This window comes from Pan paniscus, chromosome 21 (assembly GCF_029289425.2).
Source record: "Pan paniscus chromosome 21, NHGRI_mPanPan1-v2.0_pri, whole genome shotgun sequence".
Lineage (NCBI taxonomy): Eukaryota > Metazoa > Chordata > Mammalia > Primates > Hominidae > Pan > Pan paniscus.
The window spans coordinates 18,305,276-18,327,044 of NC_073270.2; the positions used below are offsets into that span (position 1 = coordinate 18,305,276).

Genomic DNA, 21,769 nt, shown 5'->3' on the forward strand with positions numbered 1-21,769 from the left:
TTGACCAGTAAATGGGTTCTTTTCAATTATCAAGTCATTTTCAAAGATCCTCACGCACTATGGCTTGTTATTACAAAGACTGGATGATGCCACCACTCAAATCGCAACTGCTTTCAAACATAACTACCATTGTAAATGATTATGGGAGGCTGGTGAGGTGAAGCTCAAGTCCACAGCACCAAGAAAATCCTTAGTTCAAAACATCACCATTATCCTGAAGATGATTCCTGCTTGAGTGAAGGAGAATTTGAATAAAGCGTCCCTTCCATGAGTGTAGGATATGTTTATTTAAAAACCCCTCTGGGATGAAATGATATTATGCCTGATGTTTTCTTCAATATTACTTATGGCTTGTGGCAGGAGGGAAGAGAATGACTGAAGTATAGAGGCAATAAAATTGGTTATGGGTTAATCATTGTTAAAGCTCTGTGATGAGTACATGGGATTTTACTCTATTTTTGTATGTTTTTGATTTTTTTCTAATAACAAGAAGTAAATTTAACTAGCATACGGCATAAAAAGAGGTAATAACAAAACTAGGACTTCAGTTTGGTATCATGAAACTGTTTTGGTGTGCAAGCTTCCAAGGAGCTTGCAATGTCAAATGATTAGGCAATAGATGCCCAAGTTACTACAATGCAAAAATGTAGCCCAGACTAAAATAACACAAGGACAGCTAATGCAAGTTGAACAGTTACTGTATTTAAGGCACTGTTCTGTGTTTTGCATGTATTCATTCAACTAATTCTCGTAGTAACCCTCTGAAATAGGTATTATGATTTTCCCCTTTTGGAAACTGAGGCACAGAGAGGTTAAGTTACTTGTGCAAGGTTACAGGGCTAATAAGAAGTGGAGGCAGGATTTGATGCCAGTGGGTCATTGGTCTAGGATTTTATCTAAGGCAATAGGTAGAGTTGGGAGTAGGGAACGAATGTATCCCAGGGCAAGGATATAATCTGGACAAAGATAGGCTGGCGGGGAGGTGCAAGATATGTTCAGGAGGTGGTCTGGATAACTGCTGTGGGATTTGGAGGCTGGTGCAGGAGGCAGCATTCTAAGAAGGATCCGCAAGTGAGGTGGAGCATAAAAGGGTTGAAAAAGTTGCTAGGAGAAAGAAAGAAATTCTGTGGTTGGGTCAGAAACTGGGCCAGGGGCATAGATGAGGCTCATTCTCTCATTACACTCAAGATAATGCTGCTACTCTCAGAAGCCCCAATAGCCTGGAGCCTGGCACTTGTTGTTGGCTGGCATAGGACCCAGCATGAGCCTCCCACCAGCTGTGCAGACACCAAGGCATCCCACAGGTTCTTCAGGTGTTTTCTGGGCACAGGCACCAAATCCGATGCCCCATCTCTGTTCAGCAGAGTTGGGGCTCTTGAGAAAGGCTGGTGTCAGCATGCCCTGAAACTCCAGTATAGGGCTGACATGCTGAGCAGCGATAGGCTTGTTGCTATTAACTATTCCAGCCACACTGACTGCCACAAAGGCTAGTTACAATGCAGGAGCAATTGCTTCACAGGAAAAGGCAGTGGCTGTCCAGCAAGAGATTCTCACTGCTGTGAAAATAGAAAATAAAATGCACTATAGGGGACACTCAAAGAAGTAAAATGTTCCCCTTGGTTGGGAGACCGAGTTCAATAGCAACACATCTCTCCTAGGTTTTCCTGACACTTTAAACCATCATCTCATACCCTCTGCATTTACTCATTGTTTTCCTCTATTAAACTCCACGCCAAGGGTGCTTTAGGAAAACAAACTTCATACATATGCAGAACTGCTTTTAGGGAATGTGTATATTAGAATAGCTTGCCTTGTGCTCGATTTGCTTTTGTTGGATTATTCCTGTTTAAGCAGAGCAAGCGTATTTATTCTACTGTGAACCATTTAATAATTACATGCAGTATCTGAGCTCCAGGGATGTACTTGAAATACAGTTAAGACATTTTCAAAAAGAGTATAATTTTCTCTTAGCTTGCAATGAGCAAAATACATTTGACCAAACAAAATAATAATAATACTAACTCAAATTGCAAAAAGGTAGAAAATACACATTTAATGAGCATCAGTAATGTGCAAAACAGATATAACTGATTTGCTGAGAGCTATCAGGATTTAGCATCACATTTTTTTCCTTGCTGGCACTCAAAAAATATTGACTGACTGGTTGATAGATGAGTGGCATACCTTTCAACCATGCCAAGATGTTGAGTGGCCTTGACATCTGTCCATTGTCAAGCTGCCGGCTGCTCTCAAGGTCTGCAGCCCACGTTTTGTCAATAATCTTGCAGCCCTGCTCATTTTAGGTCAATGTTTGGTGATGCATTGCAGATCTGTATTCCATTACTGTGCTGTTGTCCATAAAAATCTCTCTTGCATAGCATTTCTTTGACAGGCGTTCACTACTGAAATGTCATCCCTGCCATTGACGATATTTATGAAGCGTTGGGGATGCAGCATACTCTATCTATTAAACCCTAAACAGTGAGAGATTCTAGGTTAGATGCAATTCTTGGCTGCAAAAAGTTTACTATAAATTCAGGAAGAGAGAAGACATTTATTACTCAAGCAAACAAAATGGAGGGAAGGAAGATGGATAAATGGAGGCTGAAGAACATTTATCTCTTTGTGAGCCAATGTGATTGATAGCATTAGTTAAACCTTCAAATAAGAAAGGTTTTCTGGGATTAACTTTTATTTTCTTATTAAAAGTCATACTTCATTCTGAAGAACCCCAAGCAACAGGCCACAAAAAAGTGTGAGAAAAAAGGCCCTCTCTGGTTGGCTATTTTCACACTGATGTAAGCTGATACCTTACCCTGGTGATACTTAATGGTTTGGGAGTAGATGAACATCTTTCCCTTATGTCTTTATGAACTAATTCTGAAACACCTCCTGGATAATAAAATGCAAACTGTTTTCAAAGACATAGTCTTTTTCATGTGAGCTTTAAGACTACCTCATCAGTCGATATTAGCTCAAAGGTTACTGCTTGTAACCAACCCTTTCTACATCCAAACCAGAGCACAGTGAAATCCAACAGCATTTAATTTTTAAATTTCTAGTCCCCTACATGGATTAGAAAAGTATTTATTATTTAAATTTTTCCTTCAGCTAAAAGGAGTAGATGTAATATAGATTTAGGGGTTATGGAGAAAATTATAAAGATTATAAAAGAAAGACCTATATTTGGGTATAATTAGTTCTACTTTGTAAGCTAATGTGTACATGCCATATAGAGATTTTATGGTACTCAGACGGCAATAACTCTTTTCTTAAGAGAGAGAAATACAGCACATTATGTAGACAAATGTAATATTATGTTAATTGCTTGGTATGGAATGAGTGATCCCTGAATCAGTTCCCTTATCTATAAACAGGGACTAAAGCTCCCACCTTGAAGGCTTGTACTGCGGATTCAAGACAGGTATAGAGTGCTTGGTACAGAGCATGGCACATGGTAAGCACTCCCTAACCGACAACCAATAGAGTTGTGAAATTCAGCAAAGAGATTTCTACAGGAGCTAAGTCAAAGATTATTCAACGACGAAGAAAAGTAGGAGAATTTATGCTACAGGAGTAAATGTAGCATTCACCCACCTTTCTCAGACATCTGCTCTCTCATTTAAGCTTTTGACAGAAACTGGATAACAGTCAGCTCAAGGTTAAACTCTCTGTCAAGATTCTAGTGCCTGTGTTTCTGCATTGCTGACTGAAAAAGGAGTTATAGCCAAAGATAACTTGTATGCGTGAAACAAAGTTGATCTATTAGGAAAATTGAAATGTCTAGCATCTGGCCTCAGAAAGATGAGGAGTCTGCTCACTTCTCCAGAAAGCAATGGGTGCTTGCCAGCAGACTCAGGGACTTCCCCAGAGGCAGCTTTGCTCATTCTCACCTGTCACCTATTCTAACCTATTCTGCCTGAGCTATTCATTTCTCATCTATTCTATCAAGTAGGCTCTTGAAACCCCAAAGTCTTACCGTGTAGAGCTCATTGGACATTAGCCAGCAAACGTGGTCAATGCCAAACTAGCCAGGAAGTCTCTGCATTTCAGTTCTAATATGTCTAACACTGGAGCTTCTTTCTCCAAAGCCAAGGGTGAAAAGACTGCAGCTGGCCACCATGGGTCTTCTGTTGTCTAAGAATCTGTAGATGCAGAGAGACTGGAGACCAGAAGACAAAGACAGCTTCATGTGCATGAACTTAGCCAAGTTGCACACTGGCTTGCTGACTAATCTGTCTTATCTCCTTATCTCTGTGAATGCAGATCCCTGAAACACTGTTGTAGAAACTGGTTGTCAGAAACAGAACTAAGGAGTCAATTGAAACAATCATAGGACCAGTAGCCAGGAAAGGAAGAGAGGTAAAAAAAAAAAAAAAGACGAAAAAATATCTCCACATCAAAATTATCCTAAAATCCACTATTCCAAAATACCTGAAAAAAATACACCTAAAAAAACTAAAAATCAGGATATTAATTTGTACTATATGAAATCGGTTCTATGAAGCAGTCTTGAAAAAGACTTTATAATAAGTTATTTTTAGTTTGTTCAGAGTGATAAATGCATGGGTGACATATATTTTAAAGAAAACTAAATGATGGTGGAAACATAGGCAAAAACAAAAGCATGGACATGAAAAGAACCAATTGCAGCTGAAAAATACAGCCTGTGGAATAAAATCTCAATAAATGGTATAAAATCTAGCCTGGATGCACTTGAGGAGTTAATTATCGAATTGAAGATAACAGCCTGTTTATCAAAAACCTACAGCAAACATTATTCTTCATGGTGAAGCTTTGATAGCATTCTCTAAGTCTGACAAGATGTGGGTTCTCCCTATCATCCCTTTAATTCAACACTATGCTACATTTCATAGCCGATCAAATAGTTATAAATCTAAGAAAAGGTGTGAGATCATTAAGAAGAAAATTATAAAATTTACAAAAGAATAAAGGAGTCCTAAATAAATAGAGTGGCATACTAAGCTCAGGGATAAGAAGATGGAACAATATAAAGATATCATATCAAATTAATATATTAATTCATTGCAATTTCAATTAAAGTTTCAATAGATTATTCAGTGGAACTAGACAAAATTGTTTTAAAATTGATATGGAAAAACAAGTGGCCAAAATAGAAGAAGACAAATAAGGAGGAGGAAAAAAGGAGAAAAAAGAGGAAGAGAATGAAGATAAAGAAGAAGATGAGGTTGAAGTTCAGCAACAACAGAACAACAGCAAGATGGGAAGCTTTGCCGACCGGATACCAAAACATTACACAACCATAATAATATGAGATTGTAGGGTTAGCATACAGAGAGACAAAAAGATCAAGAAACAGAATAAAGAGTGCAAAAACAGACGCCACATAAAAGGAACCCTAATATATGATTAAGATAGCAATAAAAACAATAAGGAAATGATGGAGTGAAGGTATTCAATAAATGTGATAACTATGCACATGGGGAGAAATAGGCACCCACACCACATACTGAGCATAAATAAATTCCAGGAGAATGAAAGACTTAAATGGATATAAATCTTTTAGGAAAAAATAAAGAAAAACATCTTTATGATCATGACATAGGGACTGATTTCTTCCTTTTTCTCCCAATTGATTTAGAAGTTTATTTTGCCAAGGTTAAGGGTCATGACCCATGACACAGCCTCAGGAGGTCCTGAGAACAGGTGCCCAAGGTGGTTGAGTTAGAGCTTGATTTTATATGTTTTAAGGAGACATAAGACATTAATCAATACATGTGAAGTAGACATTGGCTTGGTCTGGAAAGGCAGGACATCTTGAAGCAGGGGCTTCCAGGTTATAGGTAGATTCAAAGATTTTCTGATTGGCAATTGGTTGAGTTATTACCTAAAGACCTGGAATCAATAGAAAGGTGCGTCTGGGTTAAGATAAGGGTTTGTGGAGACCGGGGTTCTTTTTATGTAGATGAAATCTCCTAAGTGGCCACTCTTAGAGGCAATAGATGACAGATGATTCCTGTTCAGACCTTTAAAAGGTGCTAGACTCTCAGCTAATCTCTCCAGGATTGGAAAAAGATCTGGAAAGGGCAGAGGATTCTCTACAGAATGTAAATTAGGGATGGATTTCTTAAGCCACTAAACCACATGGAAAAATAAATGATTAATAAAGCTGGCTACATTAAAATTAAACACTTTTGTTCAAAAAAAAAGTCACAATAAATAAATTTGGAAGACAAGCCACAGACTAGAAGACGTGCAGCAAATTTTATGGAAAAAAAGGCTTAATATACAAAATTTGTAAAGAACAGCTACAAATCAATGAAAAATAAATAAATACCCTTGTAGAAGAAATGGGCCAAGGTTATTAACAGGAAATTCACAGAAAAGAAAATCTAAGCCAAATAGCCTATGAAAAGATTACCTTGCTAGTGATGAGGAAATGCAAAATGAAACAATAACATACCATTTCACACCAACTGGACTAGCAAAAATGGTAACATTCGACAATGATCAATGTTGAAAAGGATTGAGCAACAGGATTGCTCAATACATAGGTAGTACATAGCCATATAACCTGTTTTAAATCCTACAAGAAGACCTCAGAGAAACTCTTCCTTATGGGTACATGGAAATAATAAACAAGAATGTTTCTTTTCAAATTATTTGTAATAGCAAGCAAATTGCAAACAAATTAAATACCTATCATTAGAAGTATAAATAAATAAACCACAGCATATTTATAAATGGATTATTACACAGCACTAAAAATGGATGAACCAGAATTCACAAGTTAACTTCAGAAAATGTAGCAAATGAAGCCAATTTTACATAGATCATACACTAGGAAATTTTTATACAGAGTTTGAAACATGCAAAGAGTGACATATATGCATACCTGATTATAAGTTCATAAAAACGTTCTGAACAGCAAACTTAGTACAGTTGTTACCTCTGAGGAAGCAAAGAGGGGAAGGAATGGCATCAGAGAGGGCCTCAATTGTATCTGTAAAGATTTATGTTGTTTCTTGGTGCAGAGGGGGTTGTTTTTTGTTTTTTGAGACAGAGTCTCACTCTGTCGCCCAGGCTGGAGTGCAGTGGCTCCATCTCGGCTCACTGTGACCTCCGCCTCTCTGGTTCATGCGATTTTCCTGCCTCAGCCTCCTGAGTAGCTGAGATTACAGGCACGCGCCACCACGCCTGGCTAATTTTTGTATTTTTAGTAGAGACAAGGTTTCACCATGTTGGTCAGGCTGGTCTCAAACTCCTGACCTCGTGATCTACCCACCTCAGCCTCCCAAAGGATTACAGGCGTGAGCCACAGCGCCCAGCCTTTTTTTTTTATTTGAGACAGTCTCATTCTGTCACCCAGGCTGGAGTGCAGTGGCGTAATCTTGGCACACTGTAACCTCCAACTCCTAGGTTCAAGCAATTCTCATGTCTCAGCCTCCCGAGTAGCTAGAACTACAGAGACAGGCCACCATACCTGGCTAATTTTTTTGTGTTTTTAGTAGACACGGGGTTTCCAGGCTGGTCTTGAACTCCTGACCTCAAGCGATACGCCCACCTTGGCCTCCCAAAGTGCTGGGATTACAGGAGTGAGCCACCACACCCAGCCTATAAAGAATTATGTTTTTCTAAAAATAATCCAAAGTATGAAAAATGTTTGGCTTTGATAGACTTGGATGGTGGCTATATGAGAGTCATCGTACTATTCACTGAAATTGTCTATATTTTTTAAATATTTCATAATTTCACATATTTAAATAATAAGCCTGAGCCAAAATGGAAACCCCAAAGTGTCAGACAGGCCCATTCACCATTAAAAGACCCACTTCTACACACCAGCCTCAAAGTGTGCATTAAATAAACGAATGCCAAAAGTCCATCATGCACCCTGCACACACCTAGTGAGAGGGTAGGGGAATTCGACCACTAGACAAGGCAGCCATTTTTTTTCTGTTCATCAAAGACTGCTTTGTACTGATCCTTGTCACCCAACATCTCTTTTTGTGGGATCCTTCAAATTAGTTTATGTCACTTATTATTAGAATTTATCCTTCCAAAACAGTCTATCGAGTAGGATCTAATAAAATTATAGGAATAAGATTAAAGTGTGCTAGTTCAGGTTATCCTAGTAGCTGTAACAAATAAATCTTGGCCCTGAAATATTAGTGGCTTAGTGGCTTAGCACCAAAAAAAGTGTATCACTCACCCACCAGTCCATCTCTGTGTTCCTGGTGGAATAGCTCTCCTCTAAGCAGTGATTCGGGGATGCAGACTCCTTTCATCTTTGGCATAGGTTTCCAATGTTCCTGGGCTTTTTTGCATCAAGCTACTTGAGGGCAAAGAGCGTGAATAATTGCCCAAGGGTAATTTTTATGGGCCAGGTTTACAAATAGCATTTACCCATCTGCTCACATATTTGCCATAACTCAGTCACATGGCCACATACAAGTGCAAGGGAGGATGGGAGCCTTACTGCAGCCTGGGGAGAAAAGAGAATCACTGGTGACCATTTAGCATTTTCTGCCACCAACAAAATCCATGTTACAGAGTGAGAGACAATACTGTACCAGAATACCTAGTTGAATGGTGATATGGTTTGACTCTGTGTCTCCACCGAAATCTCACCTTGAATTGTAATTGCCATAATCCCCATGTGTCAAGGGCAAGACCAGGTGGAGGTAACTGAATCATGGGGTCAGTTTCCCCCATGCGGTTCTCATGATAATGAGTGAGTCTTACAAGATCTGATGGTTTTATAAGCATCTGGCATTTCCCCTGCTGGCACTCATTTACTCCTTCCTGCCACCCTGTGAAGAGGTGCCTTCCACCATGATTTTAAGTTTCCTAAGGCCTCCCAAGCAATGCTGAACTGTAAGTCAATTAACCCTCTTTCCTTTATAACTTACCCAGTCTCTGGTATTTCTTCATAGCAGTGTGAAAACAGACTAATATGGGTATTAGCAAATGACTGAACTAAGAAACCAGCAAAAGCAGATTTAATTACTTAGTTACTTTTTGTTTTAGTCATGGTTCTCCAGAGAACAGAACCAGTAGGATGTGTATACATATAAAAAGAGGTTCATTATAAGGAATTGGCTCACCTAAGTCTGGAGACTGGCAAGTCCAAAATCTGCAGGGTGAGCCAGCAGGCTGGAGACCCTGAGAGCCAATGGTCCAGCTTGAGTCTGAAGGTAGCCTGCTATAGAACCAGGAAGATCCAACGTTACAGGTGAAGTCCAAAGACAGTCTTCCAGAGAATTCTCTCTTCTCAGAGGAGGCCAGATCTTTTGTCTATTTAAACCTTCAAGTGATTGGATGAGGCCCACGCACATTATGGAGGACAAGCTGCTCTAGTCAATGTCCACAAATTGAAATGTGAGTCTCATCCAAAATACCCTTGCAGCAACACCTAGAATAATGTCTGACCGAATGTCTGGATACCTCGTGGCCCAGCCATATTGACAAGTGAAATTAACCATTACAATTTTAATCTGCATGTTTCTAATAGGATTACATGATAGTTAAAGATCATGGTTAAGAGCAGGGCTTTGGAAGCAGCAGACCTGAGTTTGAATTCTTGTCCTGCCTCCTATTTGAGAAGTGACTTCACATCTATCTAAGCTTCAGTTTTCTCATCTTTAAAATGGGGATAATAATAGGCTGTTGTGAGGATTTAATAGGATAATACATGTAACTCTCTCAACACAGGGCCCATCTCATAGTAGGTGCTGGTAAAAGAGGTTGTTTTATTCATATTGCTGGATATATCTAACACTATTCCCTAAGTGTAGTACATATATAAATACATGCTTTTGGCTGGAAAAACAAAGTGAGATGATCAAATCACTCTGGTGGAAAAGCCAGCAGTGTGGATGGAAAAGGTGTGCCTGTTCTTTCTCTCAGGAAATCCACAGGGTTGGGCACAGGGCCTCAGGTTTTCATTTGGACACCCCAGCAGCCCCTCAATACAGGCTATTCACAAAAGCCCCAATACAGTCACCCTGACAGTCCAGCTGTGAACCCTGGCTCCCCACACGTGAGCCATGGTGTTCCTCTAGCCTTGTTCATTCATTGTGTCAGTAATCTACTGCCATGATAATGCTGCATAACAAATTATTCCAGAATTCAGTAGCTTGAAACAATAAGCATTGATTATTGCTCCCAAGTCTATAGGTTGGCTGGAAAGTTCTATTGATCTGGACCAGGCTAGGCTTGTCTTGGCTGAGCTCACCCTTGTCTCCCTGGTCAGCTGGCAGGTTGCTGGGGGCTGATTGGTTTAGGATGACCTCACTCACATGTTGATGGATTACTGTTGACTGGGGTGTCAGGCATTACAGGTTATGTGTCTTTCATCATCCAATAGGCTAGCCCGGGCTTGCTCACATGGAGCCTAGACAGGGTGGCAAGAGAAAGCAGAAAAGCCACATGGTCTCCTGAGGCCCAGGCTCATCACTTCTGCCACATTCTTTCAGTCAAAATAAATGACAAGAGAAGTCCAGATTCAAAAGCCCAGGGTTGTGAGAAGGCTTGGTGCTAGGAACAATCGTAAGAAACCTCTATTTATGGCTGATTGCTAATTAGTGTTGCCTAATTTAGCAATGAAATGTTTCTTCCCCTATGTTCCTCTGGAGAGCCCATGGCATTCCTCTCTCCCGCTTAAGGGCCAAAATTAAGATACAGAAGACTTATTTAATATCTTTACTTTGTTCAAGCTGGTTCACATGCACTTGTCCTCCAGCCTTTGGTGAACTGTTTTAGGACAGGGACAGGTTTAACACAAGGGCCGACCTCTGCAGTGACACTGGGTTTACATATCTGGGTACATGATAGGCGGGTTTCATTCTTGTTCCAAAGAGAATTTTGAGGCATGAAATATGTAGCCTTTATGGAGGCAGGATTTACTTTGACTCATACAGAGAAAGAAAATGTGTGTGTGTGTGTGTATTTTCAATCCTTGCATGTGATATTTTTAAGGGCTGGTGCGATAGCTTTGCTTGCCCCAAGAGGATGTCCCAGACAGTGCACTAGTTGATGCTGCAGAAATGGAAAATTCCTAGGGATATGTAGCCAATGAACCCCTTCACCCACATTTCCTGATTGTTTGCCACAATTTGAACAGTGAGTGGAAAGACCTTGTGCATTTCGCAGGCCATACTCGCACTGTCCCAGCAGACCTGGGAATGTGCCCATTTGATTCAGTAGTTGTTCCACCCACCATTAAAATGGACTTTTCTAGCCAGGCTCAGCGGCTCACAGCTGTAATCCCAGCAATGTGGGAGGCTTAGATGGGAAGATCGCTTGAGCCCAGGAGTTTGAGACCAGCCTGGACAACATGGGAAACCCCCTTCTCTACAAAAAATACAAAAAATTAGCCAGGCGTGGTGCACACACCTGTGGTCCCAGCTACTGAAGAGGCTGAGGCAAGAGAATCACCTGAGCCCAGGAAGTCGAAGCTGCAGTAAGCCAAGATTGCACCACTGCATTCCAGCCTGGGTGACCGAGGAGACTCCGTCTCAAAAAAAAAAAAAAAAAAAAGAATAAATAAATATAAATAAAGTGGACTTTTCATGGTTGGATCTGGTAGTTCCAGATGATTTGTACCATTGGAATCTTTTGCATCTTGAATGCTGTTTGGGTCTGAAAACACAGCCTTCTCAGTGATTCAGCTTATGCTTGTTTTATTTCTCTATTGCGGCTTTACAAACCACCCCAAAATGGGGCGCTTTACAGAAAACTAAAAGACAGGTAGATAATGGTTTGCTCAGCACTTTAAGTCTTCACAGAACTTTAACGCAAGGGCTGACCTCTTCCGTGACACAGGGTTTACTTGTATATGATATGCAGATTTCATTTTTGTTCCAAAGAGAATTTTGAGCCCATGAGAGATCTAGCCAAATTCGTTTCACTGCATATCTAACGTGTCTTTATATTTTTCCAAAGCCACGGGACCCGATGTGCAGGAGAAGTTTCTGCTGCCGCCAACAACAATATCTGTGGAGTTGGAGTAGCATACAACTCCAAGGTTGCAGGTAAGCCATCCCTGCCAAACAGAGGCCCCCACTAGGTATCACACTGATCTCAAGGCTGACTGTGGCCCAGCAAAAAATCCCACTGGTGCAGAAAAGCTAGGATCCACAGATTTGGCACAAGTGAAAAAAATTTTTTTCTTTTAACCTGCATAACAATATCAATAGTTTTAAATTTTTAATTTAAGCATAATATAAATTCAAAAAAGTTAACAAATCATAAATAAGCTAATGACTTTTCCCAAACTGGCCATACCCATACAGTGATCAGGAAACAAAACATAACCAGCACCCCAAACATGTCGCCTTCCAGTTACTACTGTGACACCCAAGAATAACCATGATCTTGTTTTTTAACAGCAAAAAAAAATGGTTATTGCCAGTTTTTGAAATTTATATAAATAGAATTGTCAGTCACTACTCTTCTGTGTCAGTGTCAATAACATTTTAATGAGTCTCAAATATAGACTATAGAATACAAGGTGGTGTGTATAAATTATTTGTAAACATACTCAGAGCTCTTCAAAATGTTTTGCACAATGGAACTCATCTTTAAAAAGAGAAATTCTACCTAGAACCTTTTTCTTACATTTCATTGGGTAGGATATTTAAGAATTTCCTCTTGATGGAGCCTTTAGAAATAAGAGTGGCAAGTCACTGGAAATTTAGAACCCAACATCCCTCCCCTCTCAGAAAAAAAAAGAGAGAGAGACACAGACAGAGACAGAGACTGAGAGATTCATAAGCTTTCAACGAGATGTCTGAGAATGGAGTGGCACCAGTCTTGTTCCAAGTTTTGCATCAAATTGATTCTTAATTTATTCAGGCTGAGTCACCCAACCTTGTTTTTCTTTTTTCTTTTCTTTTTTGTTTACAACTGTCCTGATATTTTCTTTTCCTGGCAATTTAATGGAACCATAAACCTATTTTCTGCTGACACTCCATTTCCATGGAACTAAATAAAGCAAAAGTAACCTATACAAACCCACTATTAACCTCTTTTCAACACTGTTTGCTAAGAGGCTTGCCTGAACTGGGTGCTGAATGTCACAAAAGAATACATCTGGAGGTTTCTAAAATGTAAATAGAGGAGGCTTAGCCCCTGGGTTTCAGCTCTCTTTACTTTGTGCGCATCCAAAATGCTGGCATTAAAATGTCAGGAGCCATTATGAGCTCAGGGGAAAGAATATCACTCGGTTAATATTTTATAAGCCAGGCTCAGACCTGGGATGGAATCTAAGGAAGGCGGGTTCTCTACTCACAGGACAGAACTGGAAGCAACTGAAAAATTCAAACCTGAATTTCTTATTCACACACCCAAGGTAACTGGTTTTTGGAACAAAGTAAAATGACCACCTGCAAAAGTTAAAAGAGTTAGGGGGAGCTCACAGCTTTCTGGAGGTTCCTGGGAGCTTCTTTTTCCATCTCCTTCTTTTCCTTTTTTCCTCTTCTCTTATTATTTGCACTCTGAAAACACCTGAGCATTGAGTGCTCATCAAATGTATCTAATTCTCCTGCTGTCTTAGTTTGCTCTTCCTAAAAGCAAAACCTGAGACAAGGATTCCGGGCAAGCAGTTAATGTGGGAGGTGGTCCCCGGAAGCCAGAGTGAGGGAGTTGGGGAAGAAGACAGGAAAGGAATGGAGGCCAACGAAGTGAGTCTCATGGACAACAGGGGCCCCGTCCTGCAGGTAATTCTCTGAGGGAGTGTGGAGAACACCCCTCAGAATTGACCCCGCTAATGTGAGGAGGCTGCGGCATTAATCTGCCAGTTCCCATCTTTCATTGTTTGGGGGTGCCGTCGGGCCTGTCCAGCCTGCCCAGCTCGCTTGAACTGAGTGGAGCTCCTTGAGCAGAGGACACCCCCAGGCAAAAAGCCAGGGAGCAGGCCAGAGGACCCGGCGGGTGCAGCAGCCTCTGCCTCGCCTGCTGAATGCAGCCTGACACCTCAAAGACGCGACTGGGCTTCTGTGAAGCCCAATGACAGCTAGGGCATCACAGCAACGTTTTGAGGTTCCAGAAACCAAGAACAGCCATCCAAAGATTTTGAGCAAGGGAGGCTCCTTTCTTTCTTTTCCCACTCCCTTAGCCCCAGCTTGGCTCCCCTGTGACCACGTACGCTGGTTCTAACTACAAGGGCTGCGAGACTCCAGTCCCATGCCTGTGCCTTAGGGAACCCAGTGTCCTGTGGCTCCCTGGGGCGTCAGCATGAATTCTTGAGGAAGCACTGGGGAATTACTCATGGATTGCAAAAACAGCAGAGTTTATCTTACAAATTTAAGGAAAACATTTTATTCATCCTGGCTGGCAATTCCAAAAGTTGGCTGGTTTTTAATTATTTGCTAAAAATGAGCCAAACCCTCCAGAGAATCTTTCCATTCGGGAGCTTTCTGGGCTAAGGAGGTCTAAAGCGCCACCTGGTGGCCAACTCGGATCGTTGCTGGTCTCAAAGTCGAGGTGTTCGTTCGTTACAGGTTAGGGGGGCGCCCCTGTGATGTCTGAGGTCCTTCCCCAGCACCCCTCCACGCTGTCTCCAGAAAAAGCCCAAAGTTAAAATGTGGTTGAATCTTAACCCAGGGATTCAAAAAAGAAGAGTGGAGATTGTAAATTGAGTCCTCTGAACAGAAGAGAGCATTGAGCGTCTCTGCATCTAACTGAGTTCCTCTTCTGTTCATAAATTTTTCTCATTTTTCCATCAAGGCTCCTGTCTTTTTCTTGTTGATTTGTAGGCATTCTTGGTGTGTCCCAAAGGTTAGCCCCTAACCCATTTTAATCAATGCAAAGATCTTCTCCTTCATTTCTCTTCGCGTCCGTCTTCATTTCAAACTCCGTGACATGTAGACCCGCACATACGGGATGTCCCAAAAGTCATCCTGCAGTCTTCAAGCTTTAATAACCCCAGGAACATTATTTGAAAGTTTATTTACATTTCCATTTTCACTGATTTAATTGTATAAATTTCGAAGAAAAATATTACTTTTTTTATTTTGAAAATGCCTTTATTCAAGTAACTGTCTTTTTAAAAAAAGGACCCCATTCCTTCCTTCTTTCTTTTTTCATTTTAATTTTTAAGTAAACAACATCTTCAATCAAAAAGATTGAGTCAAAAATTAAAATTAAGTGTGTTATTCAAAATCCACAAAACCAAGCAAATGTACCACAAACAATGACCTTCCAAATGATGGTTTTTGCAAATTTGTCAAATGTATATTTCTGAAAATATTAAAGCTCGAGACCACATCAAGGAGTCGTAACATTGTCTCCTGCCTTCAGGCCTTTTGTGTGGTCCATAGTTACTGTGGGCACCTTCCTGTTGCAGGGGATGGAAGCTGGCGGACAGGTCCCCTGCCCCATATAGCTCACAGTCTAGGAGGAGACAAAGACAGGGAGCAAATTTTAAAAAATCAGATAACAACTCATGAAAGAGGACAGAGAGTAACCAGGGCTCAGGGACAAGAGGCGCCTGAGGGTGGGGCTCTACAGTTCCTCACTGTTCTGGATTTCTGCAGAGACTCTCAGAGCAGCCCCAAGAGGGGGCCAGGCCAGGTGGGTTTGGTCCTATTCACCTTCCTTTTTAAACCAAAGCACACAGATTTACACACTGGGCTTCGGGATGAGATCACCTTTGATTGAAGATTTTGAAAAATATTTAAAAACCACACTGTTGACCATTGTGAAAATGCCGTGAAATTTCTCTACCAGCTATGAATTGCTTTCACATATTATTATCACTATTATTATTGGCCAATGAATCTCATAACACTGCAGATAAACATATTTTATCTGAGCTTTTCAATAAACAAGTAAAAATCACTGTAAGTACAATGACTAACATGAGTTTTCAGAACCTAAATCCTGGATGAGCATGAATTTCCTCCTTATCATCCAGAGCTAATATTCATGAGCACAAAAAGTGGCATTGATGAGCACCGAAGTTTGTGGGCAGATGTAGTATTTACTGGAGGCAGGGAGAGGCACACCTTGTGCAACAGGAGCAGAGGCAGAGAGGGTGCAGCTCAAATCCCCTGGACATGCAGCCCCCGGGGCACCAGGGCTAGCCACAGTGCACGCTGCACAGGCAGACAGAGAAGGCTCTAAATGAATGGAAGAGACCCAGAGTCACCTCTACTCATTAATGTGCTGTGCAGGCCTGCCTGGGGTCAGATAGAAACACTTGATGTGTGCCTGTGTCTGTTCTTGCCCATCAAATACACACATCAGCATTGTTAGGGATGTGAAGACACAGACTCCTAGCTCCTTTGATTTCTCTCTCTCTCTCTCTCTCTCTCCCCCCCACTTCCTTCCCTCCTCCTCCTCCCCCCTTCCTCCCTCTCTCCCTCTCTCTCTTCCTCCCCTCCTCCTCCTCCCCCCTTCTCCCCCTCTCCCTCTCCTCTCTCTCTCCCTCCCTTCCTCCCTTCCTCCCCTCCTCCTCCCCCCTTCCTACTTCTCTCCCTTTCCTCTCTCTTTCCCTCTCCTCTCCCTCTCTCTCTACCTTCTCTCTCCTACACTGTCCCTCTCTCCCTCTCCTCTCTCTCTGTCCTCTCCCTCTCTCTCTACCTTCTCTCTCCTACACTCTCCCTCTCTCCCTCTCCTCTCTCCCTGTCCTCTCCTTCTCTCCCTAACTTCTCTCTCTCTCTTACACTCTCCCTCTCTCCCTCTCCTCTCTCTCTGTCCTCTCCTTCTCTCTCTACCTTCTCTCTCTCTCCGACTCTCTCCTTCTCCTCTCCCTTTCTCTCTACCTGTTCTCCCTCTGCCTCTCTCTCTCCCATTCTCTTTGTCTCTCTCCCTCTACCTACCCTCTCTCTCTCTCCCAGTCTGTCTGCCTCTCTCCCTCCCTCTATCCTTCTCTCCCTCTCTCTCACTCGGTCTACTCTCTGTCTCCACCCCACATTCCCCTGTAGCTCCTAGAGCATCCAGGGGCAGAGGAGAGGCCTTCCCTAAAAACCCTTGGGTCACGCTGAGCCTCTGTCTTGGCTGCATGGTGCAGTTGCTTGCAAAATTAATACTGTATCTCATTCAGTTAATGCATGCCTCATTCCTCTTGAGCTTAACAAGATTAAAAGAATGTCGGGTGCCTGGTCCCTGAATATGAATGAGAGACTTGCTCTCAGCCTGTGGCCACCCTATAATGTTAAAACGGTCAGAAGATTAATACACATCCACTCTGAGGTTCTTGCGCAGCACAGAGGGAGCCCATGAAGGTGATAAGAGCTGCAAAGAGGAAGAGGGTTCAAGGCACAGCTGGAAGTGCCATGCACCAGCCCTGGCAAAATCCAGGGCTGGCATTCGTTGGTTTGTGGGGCAGCAGAAACCTGCTTTGGCCGGGGTTGAATTTCTCACCTTCCAGTTGAGTGGGCCATTCAGTCCTGGTCATCTGGGCACTAGGCAAGTTCAAGAGCATCTGAGCAAGTGAATGCCAGCCTCTGTCTATTTCCCACCCACAGAGTGGGCGTGACTTTGCACAAGAAGAAGCTGCACTGACCAGTTTATTCTGTGGCTCATTGGTCACCTGCACTAAATAAAGTTTTTAAATAAATAAAAACATAGGTGGACCAAAAGCAAAATACAGAGTCTTAAATTTCCTATCTCCTTATAAAATGAACCATAAAATTTAACATCTGGAAAGTTCAAACCAAAGACTAGGCTTATTCTAGATAATCTTCCTCCAGGAGAAAGAATGCTAACTGATAACTGGGTGTTTGTTGTCAAAAATGGTGATTACACTTATGGGTTAATAGTAGAAGATGGATAAGCAGAGCCTGTTATTCATTCTTCTGGACCTGTTATTTGTGTTGGGGAGAAAATCAACTAAATAAGGTAATAATGCCAGATATTTATTCACCAAATATTTGTCAAGCTTAAAATAAATACCAAGCATCATGTTGATCCTCAAGGACATGGAAGTGAACAAAATAGACACATGCCCTATACTCAAAGACCATGCCATCTGGTGGTGTATGAAACATGCAAATAAGTAGTTGTGATAGAAGGTTAAAGGTACACAAGAAGAGGGCTATGAGCACTGAAGAGGAAAGTGAGATCCTCGAGTCTCCTGAGGACTGAAAGTAGTAGTCCCTCAGGAAAGAAAGCAATTTCGTGTCCATTTCAGCTGCCTGGCAAGGACCTGGGTGGCTTTTAATTCGATTGACGTGCTCGCCATGTTAGAGAGTGAGGCTTGTGAAATAGTGTCCTTCAGGCACAACATCCTTTGGCCACCAGGGACAAGGAAGGAGTTTTGGGGCCCAGATTTTGACTGTGCATGGCCCAACCCCTTCATTCCATAATTGCAGTGGGTGGAAAGACTCAGGTCAGCTTCACTAGCACTCTAAGCTCCATGCCACAGAATTGTGAACCCACTGACCCATCCAGATGACAAAGCCTGGAGAGAGGCATGTGACCCCGTCAGCAAAGTTTTGAGGGTAGTGATGGAGAGACAGCACACCCAACCCAATGGCGGCTACTGAGATCCCCCTGGAGAGGCCTTTGTGGATGGCCGAACGGGGACTGGAGGCCTAGGAGCACCAGCTCTGCAGGGGCAGCGCCAGCACCTTCACCCTGTGCCCCTGTGTCTTAGGATTGTGTGTCCCACACTATCCTGGACTGCAGGACTTTGCTCCTTCCCAACATTCTGTGAGAAATCACTCCCACGAGGCATCAGAGAGGAACACAAACTTTACAGCGATGCTATAGGGAAGAAAGGAGAGGCGGCCGTCAGACACAGAATTACTAATACAGTTTAGAATGGCCATCTCTGCCTTTCTGTCCTCTCCAAAGTCCCTCTCAGCTACAGTGCAAATGGGAGTTCCTCTTTCCTGACCCCACCCGCTCCTGCACTGCCCCTGCCCCTCTCTCTGTCCCCTGCCCTCTGCCCTCTGCCTGCTGGAATTTCTCCTCAAATATCAAATATTGATTGCCTCCCCCATCTATCATATGTAGTAGCTTTATTTCTCCCTTAAAACTTGGCTGCAGCCGACACCCAGTTCTCTGAGGCCAAGCTTCTACTTAGAAACGAGCTTATCAAAGCATCGCTTCAGCAAAGGTGGTCTCTCCCATTATGAATTCTAGTAAGTTTTGCTAGGGGAATAAAATTGTCTTTAAATCATTACATCAGCAAAGATGTGGGTGGGATGCAGAAAGGAGCCAGTAGGACCGTCTGTGCCTCTTTCTTGATCCCTGGACTGCACAGTGGCCCCAGAGCACCTGAGATCTCCAACCCTTCCAAGTACCCAGGGCCCAAGCCCTCCTCCACCTCCTTGTCTCCTGCGAACTGGGGAACCCAAACATGGTGTCCTCTGCTCAACGTGTCCACAGGCATCCGGATGCTGGACCAGCCATTCATGACAGACATCATCGAGGCCTCCTCCATCAGTCATATGCCACAGCTGATTGACATCTACAGCGCCAGCTGGGGCCCCACAGACAACGGCAAGACAGTGGATGGGCCCCGGGAGCTCACGCTGCAGGCCATGGCCGATGGCGTGAACAAGGTAAGGGGGCCGGCCCCCTAGGCCCCGGCCACTCACAAGTTGGGACAAAGTGGGTGGAGGGGTAGATGCAACTGGGTGAACCACTGTCACCCTGTGTGTGAGTCCAGGTCCTGCAGGAATCAGACAGCACAGGGGCTTAGCCATGCAGGAGGCTGACTGCAGGGAGGCCTGTGATGGATAAGGAGAGAGGGCAGAAAAGCCTCAGATGCGATGCCTACCTGGCTCCTGCAAACGACAGTGGGAAGGAAGGGGCCGGGGAGGGAGGGTCTCAGACAGCAGTCCCCACGCCAAAGCTGCCCATCACAGACAGAAAGGGGCCTGCACTGGCACCCCCACCACCCACTCAGTCGTTGGCTGGCAGTAGCACACAGGATGTGGGGTCTCGGCGCACACAGGGCGGTAGATCCAGGAGGCAGCAACCAAGACTATGACCACAATGCTCGTGGGGCAGGGGGTCTGAGCATGCATTCTCACAGCTGCTCCTGAGATTAGCCCAGGCTTGGACAGAGCTGAGGAGAAGGAAGCTGGGCAGAGCCTCCAAAGGGATGAGATGCAGGTCAGTGCTGCATAGGGAGGGGAAGGGGGCCCCTTCTCTGAGACGCTGGGGCTGGAGCCACCCCAGAGGAGACACGACCCCAGGCTTAGGGACCAGAGGATTTCTGGGCTCCAGTCTATCAGGAAGTGACTTAGCCTCGCCTGTAAAACGGTGATAATGAGGGGTCACTATGATGTATAAATGAGATAAAGATGCAACTGCTCGGCACTGAGAAGTGCCTGCAAAGAGTCAGAATTTGTCCCAGTCTCGACTGCCGCTTAAGCAACCACCCCAAAACTTCATAGCACAGAACACAACTCCTTTACTACGCTTGGGATGCTCTGGGTTAGGAATTTGGACCGGGCACACTGGGGATGGCTCATCTGTCCTCCATGATTCCTGGGGCCTCAGCCGATAGATTCGTTACTTGAGCATCCATTACCAAACTGTTGTGTCTTCATGAGCTGTTCTGATGCATCCATCTACTTGCCACGCGTGGCACAGCTCCCACCCCTAGGCTTACGCAGTCTTCTCAGGCCTGTCCTGGCTGCCAGGCCAGCAGTTGTCCCCCCCGTGCTCCCAGAGGACTCTCTGTAATCAGCCTGGACGTGGGACTCACACCACAAGGTCACTGCCGTGTGTGGAGTGAGTGGTCTGGTGTTAAGTGAGGGAAAGGACAGTGTGTGAGATTTTGTGTGTGGCTTTTGCAACTCCATTTTGGGAATGTTTTTAAATTTGCTTCTTAGATTTTGGTAAATTTCAAATAGATGAAATGGCTATAGAAACCAGCACTATTATAAATATATTATAAAATGCATCTGCTCCACATACACATTTAAGTTATGTACAGTCTGTTTATGGAAAATGCATAAACTCATTACTTATACATTGATAACACTAAAATAAGTGAATGTACAGAACACTATGTTTAACGCGGGCATAAAAAAGAGAATATTGAAGAAAATAAGAGTGGGCAATTGAAGGCTGCTTTTCCATACATTTCTTGAGGTCAGAAAACATGTGTTTTCCTGCCCAGACCATCCTCAGGAACTGGCCTGGGGCTTGAGAACATAGTGGATGAGCTGTTCAGGGGGCAGATATGGAATTAATGCAGACACGAAATGTTACGGTTGAGAGGCTGAAAGTCACATCGAAATCTATGACTACAATGGATGCCATCGGTGCCCACCAAGATCCCCTTTACCAGGCCTGGGGGCCACCCCAGCTGCTGTGAGTGTTGGCTGCTGATGGCTCACAGTGGCCCCTCTCATGAAGCATTTCCCTGACAATGGAATCTTCTCTCCCAGAAAGTTATGCCCCCCACACCCAGGGCACAGCCCACAGCCGATGACTAAGGCAGGAGCCTGTTTGCCTCCAACAGGGAGGAGTCTTCAATGCAATTTATGGTCCAGAGCCCCCTGTGGGCCAGGCCAAGGGAAAGCTTTACCCAAGACTACATAGCTTTGGAGTTCCTTCCCCTCTGTATCTTACTTCACTCCCTTGCTCTCAGGTTGCTCCTGAGAGCCCTCCCTCAATGAGTCTGGGGCAGCTGAATCTCTGCCTCAGGCTCTGCTTCTAGGGAAAACCTCCCACAAACACTACCTCAAAATTTACCCCATTAGGTTTCCCTTTTTCCTTTGGCTGCCAGGAAGCTTAGAACTAAGTGTGTGCCTATTACCATTGGTTTTTTAGACTAGGTTTTCTTCTACCTTTTTTTTTTTTTCTTTTGAGATAG

At 43.3% G+C, this 21,769-nt stretch overlaps 1 protein-coding gene across 1 annotated transcript in view; it reads left to right on the forward strand.

Annotated features, from left to right (window-relative positions):
- PCSK2 (proprotein convertase subtilisin/kexin type 2) overlaps positions 1 to 21,769 on the forward strand; it is a 256,293-nt gene that overhangs the window by 190,550 nt on the left and 43,974 nt on the right. The window contains exons 7-8 of the mRNA XM_003810593.3: positions 11,929 to 12,017; positions 19,324 to 19,499. Of these exons, the coding sequence (XP_003810641.1) occupies positions 11,929 to 12,017; positions 19,324 to 19,499 (265 nt within the window). The remainder of the gene's footprint in view (positions 1 to 11,928; positions 12,018 to 19,323; positions 19,500 to 21,769) is intronic.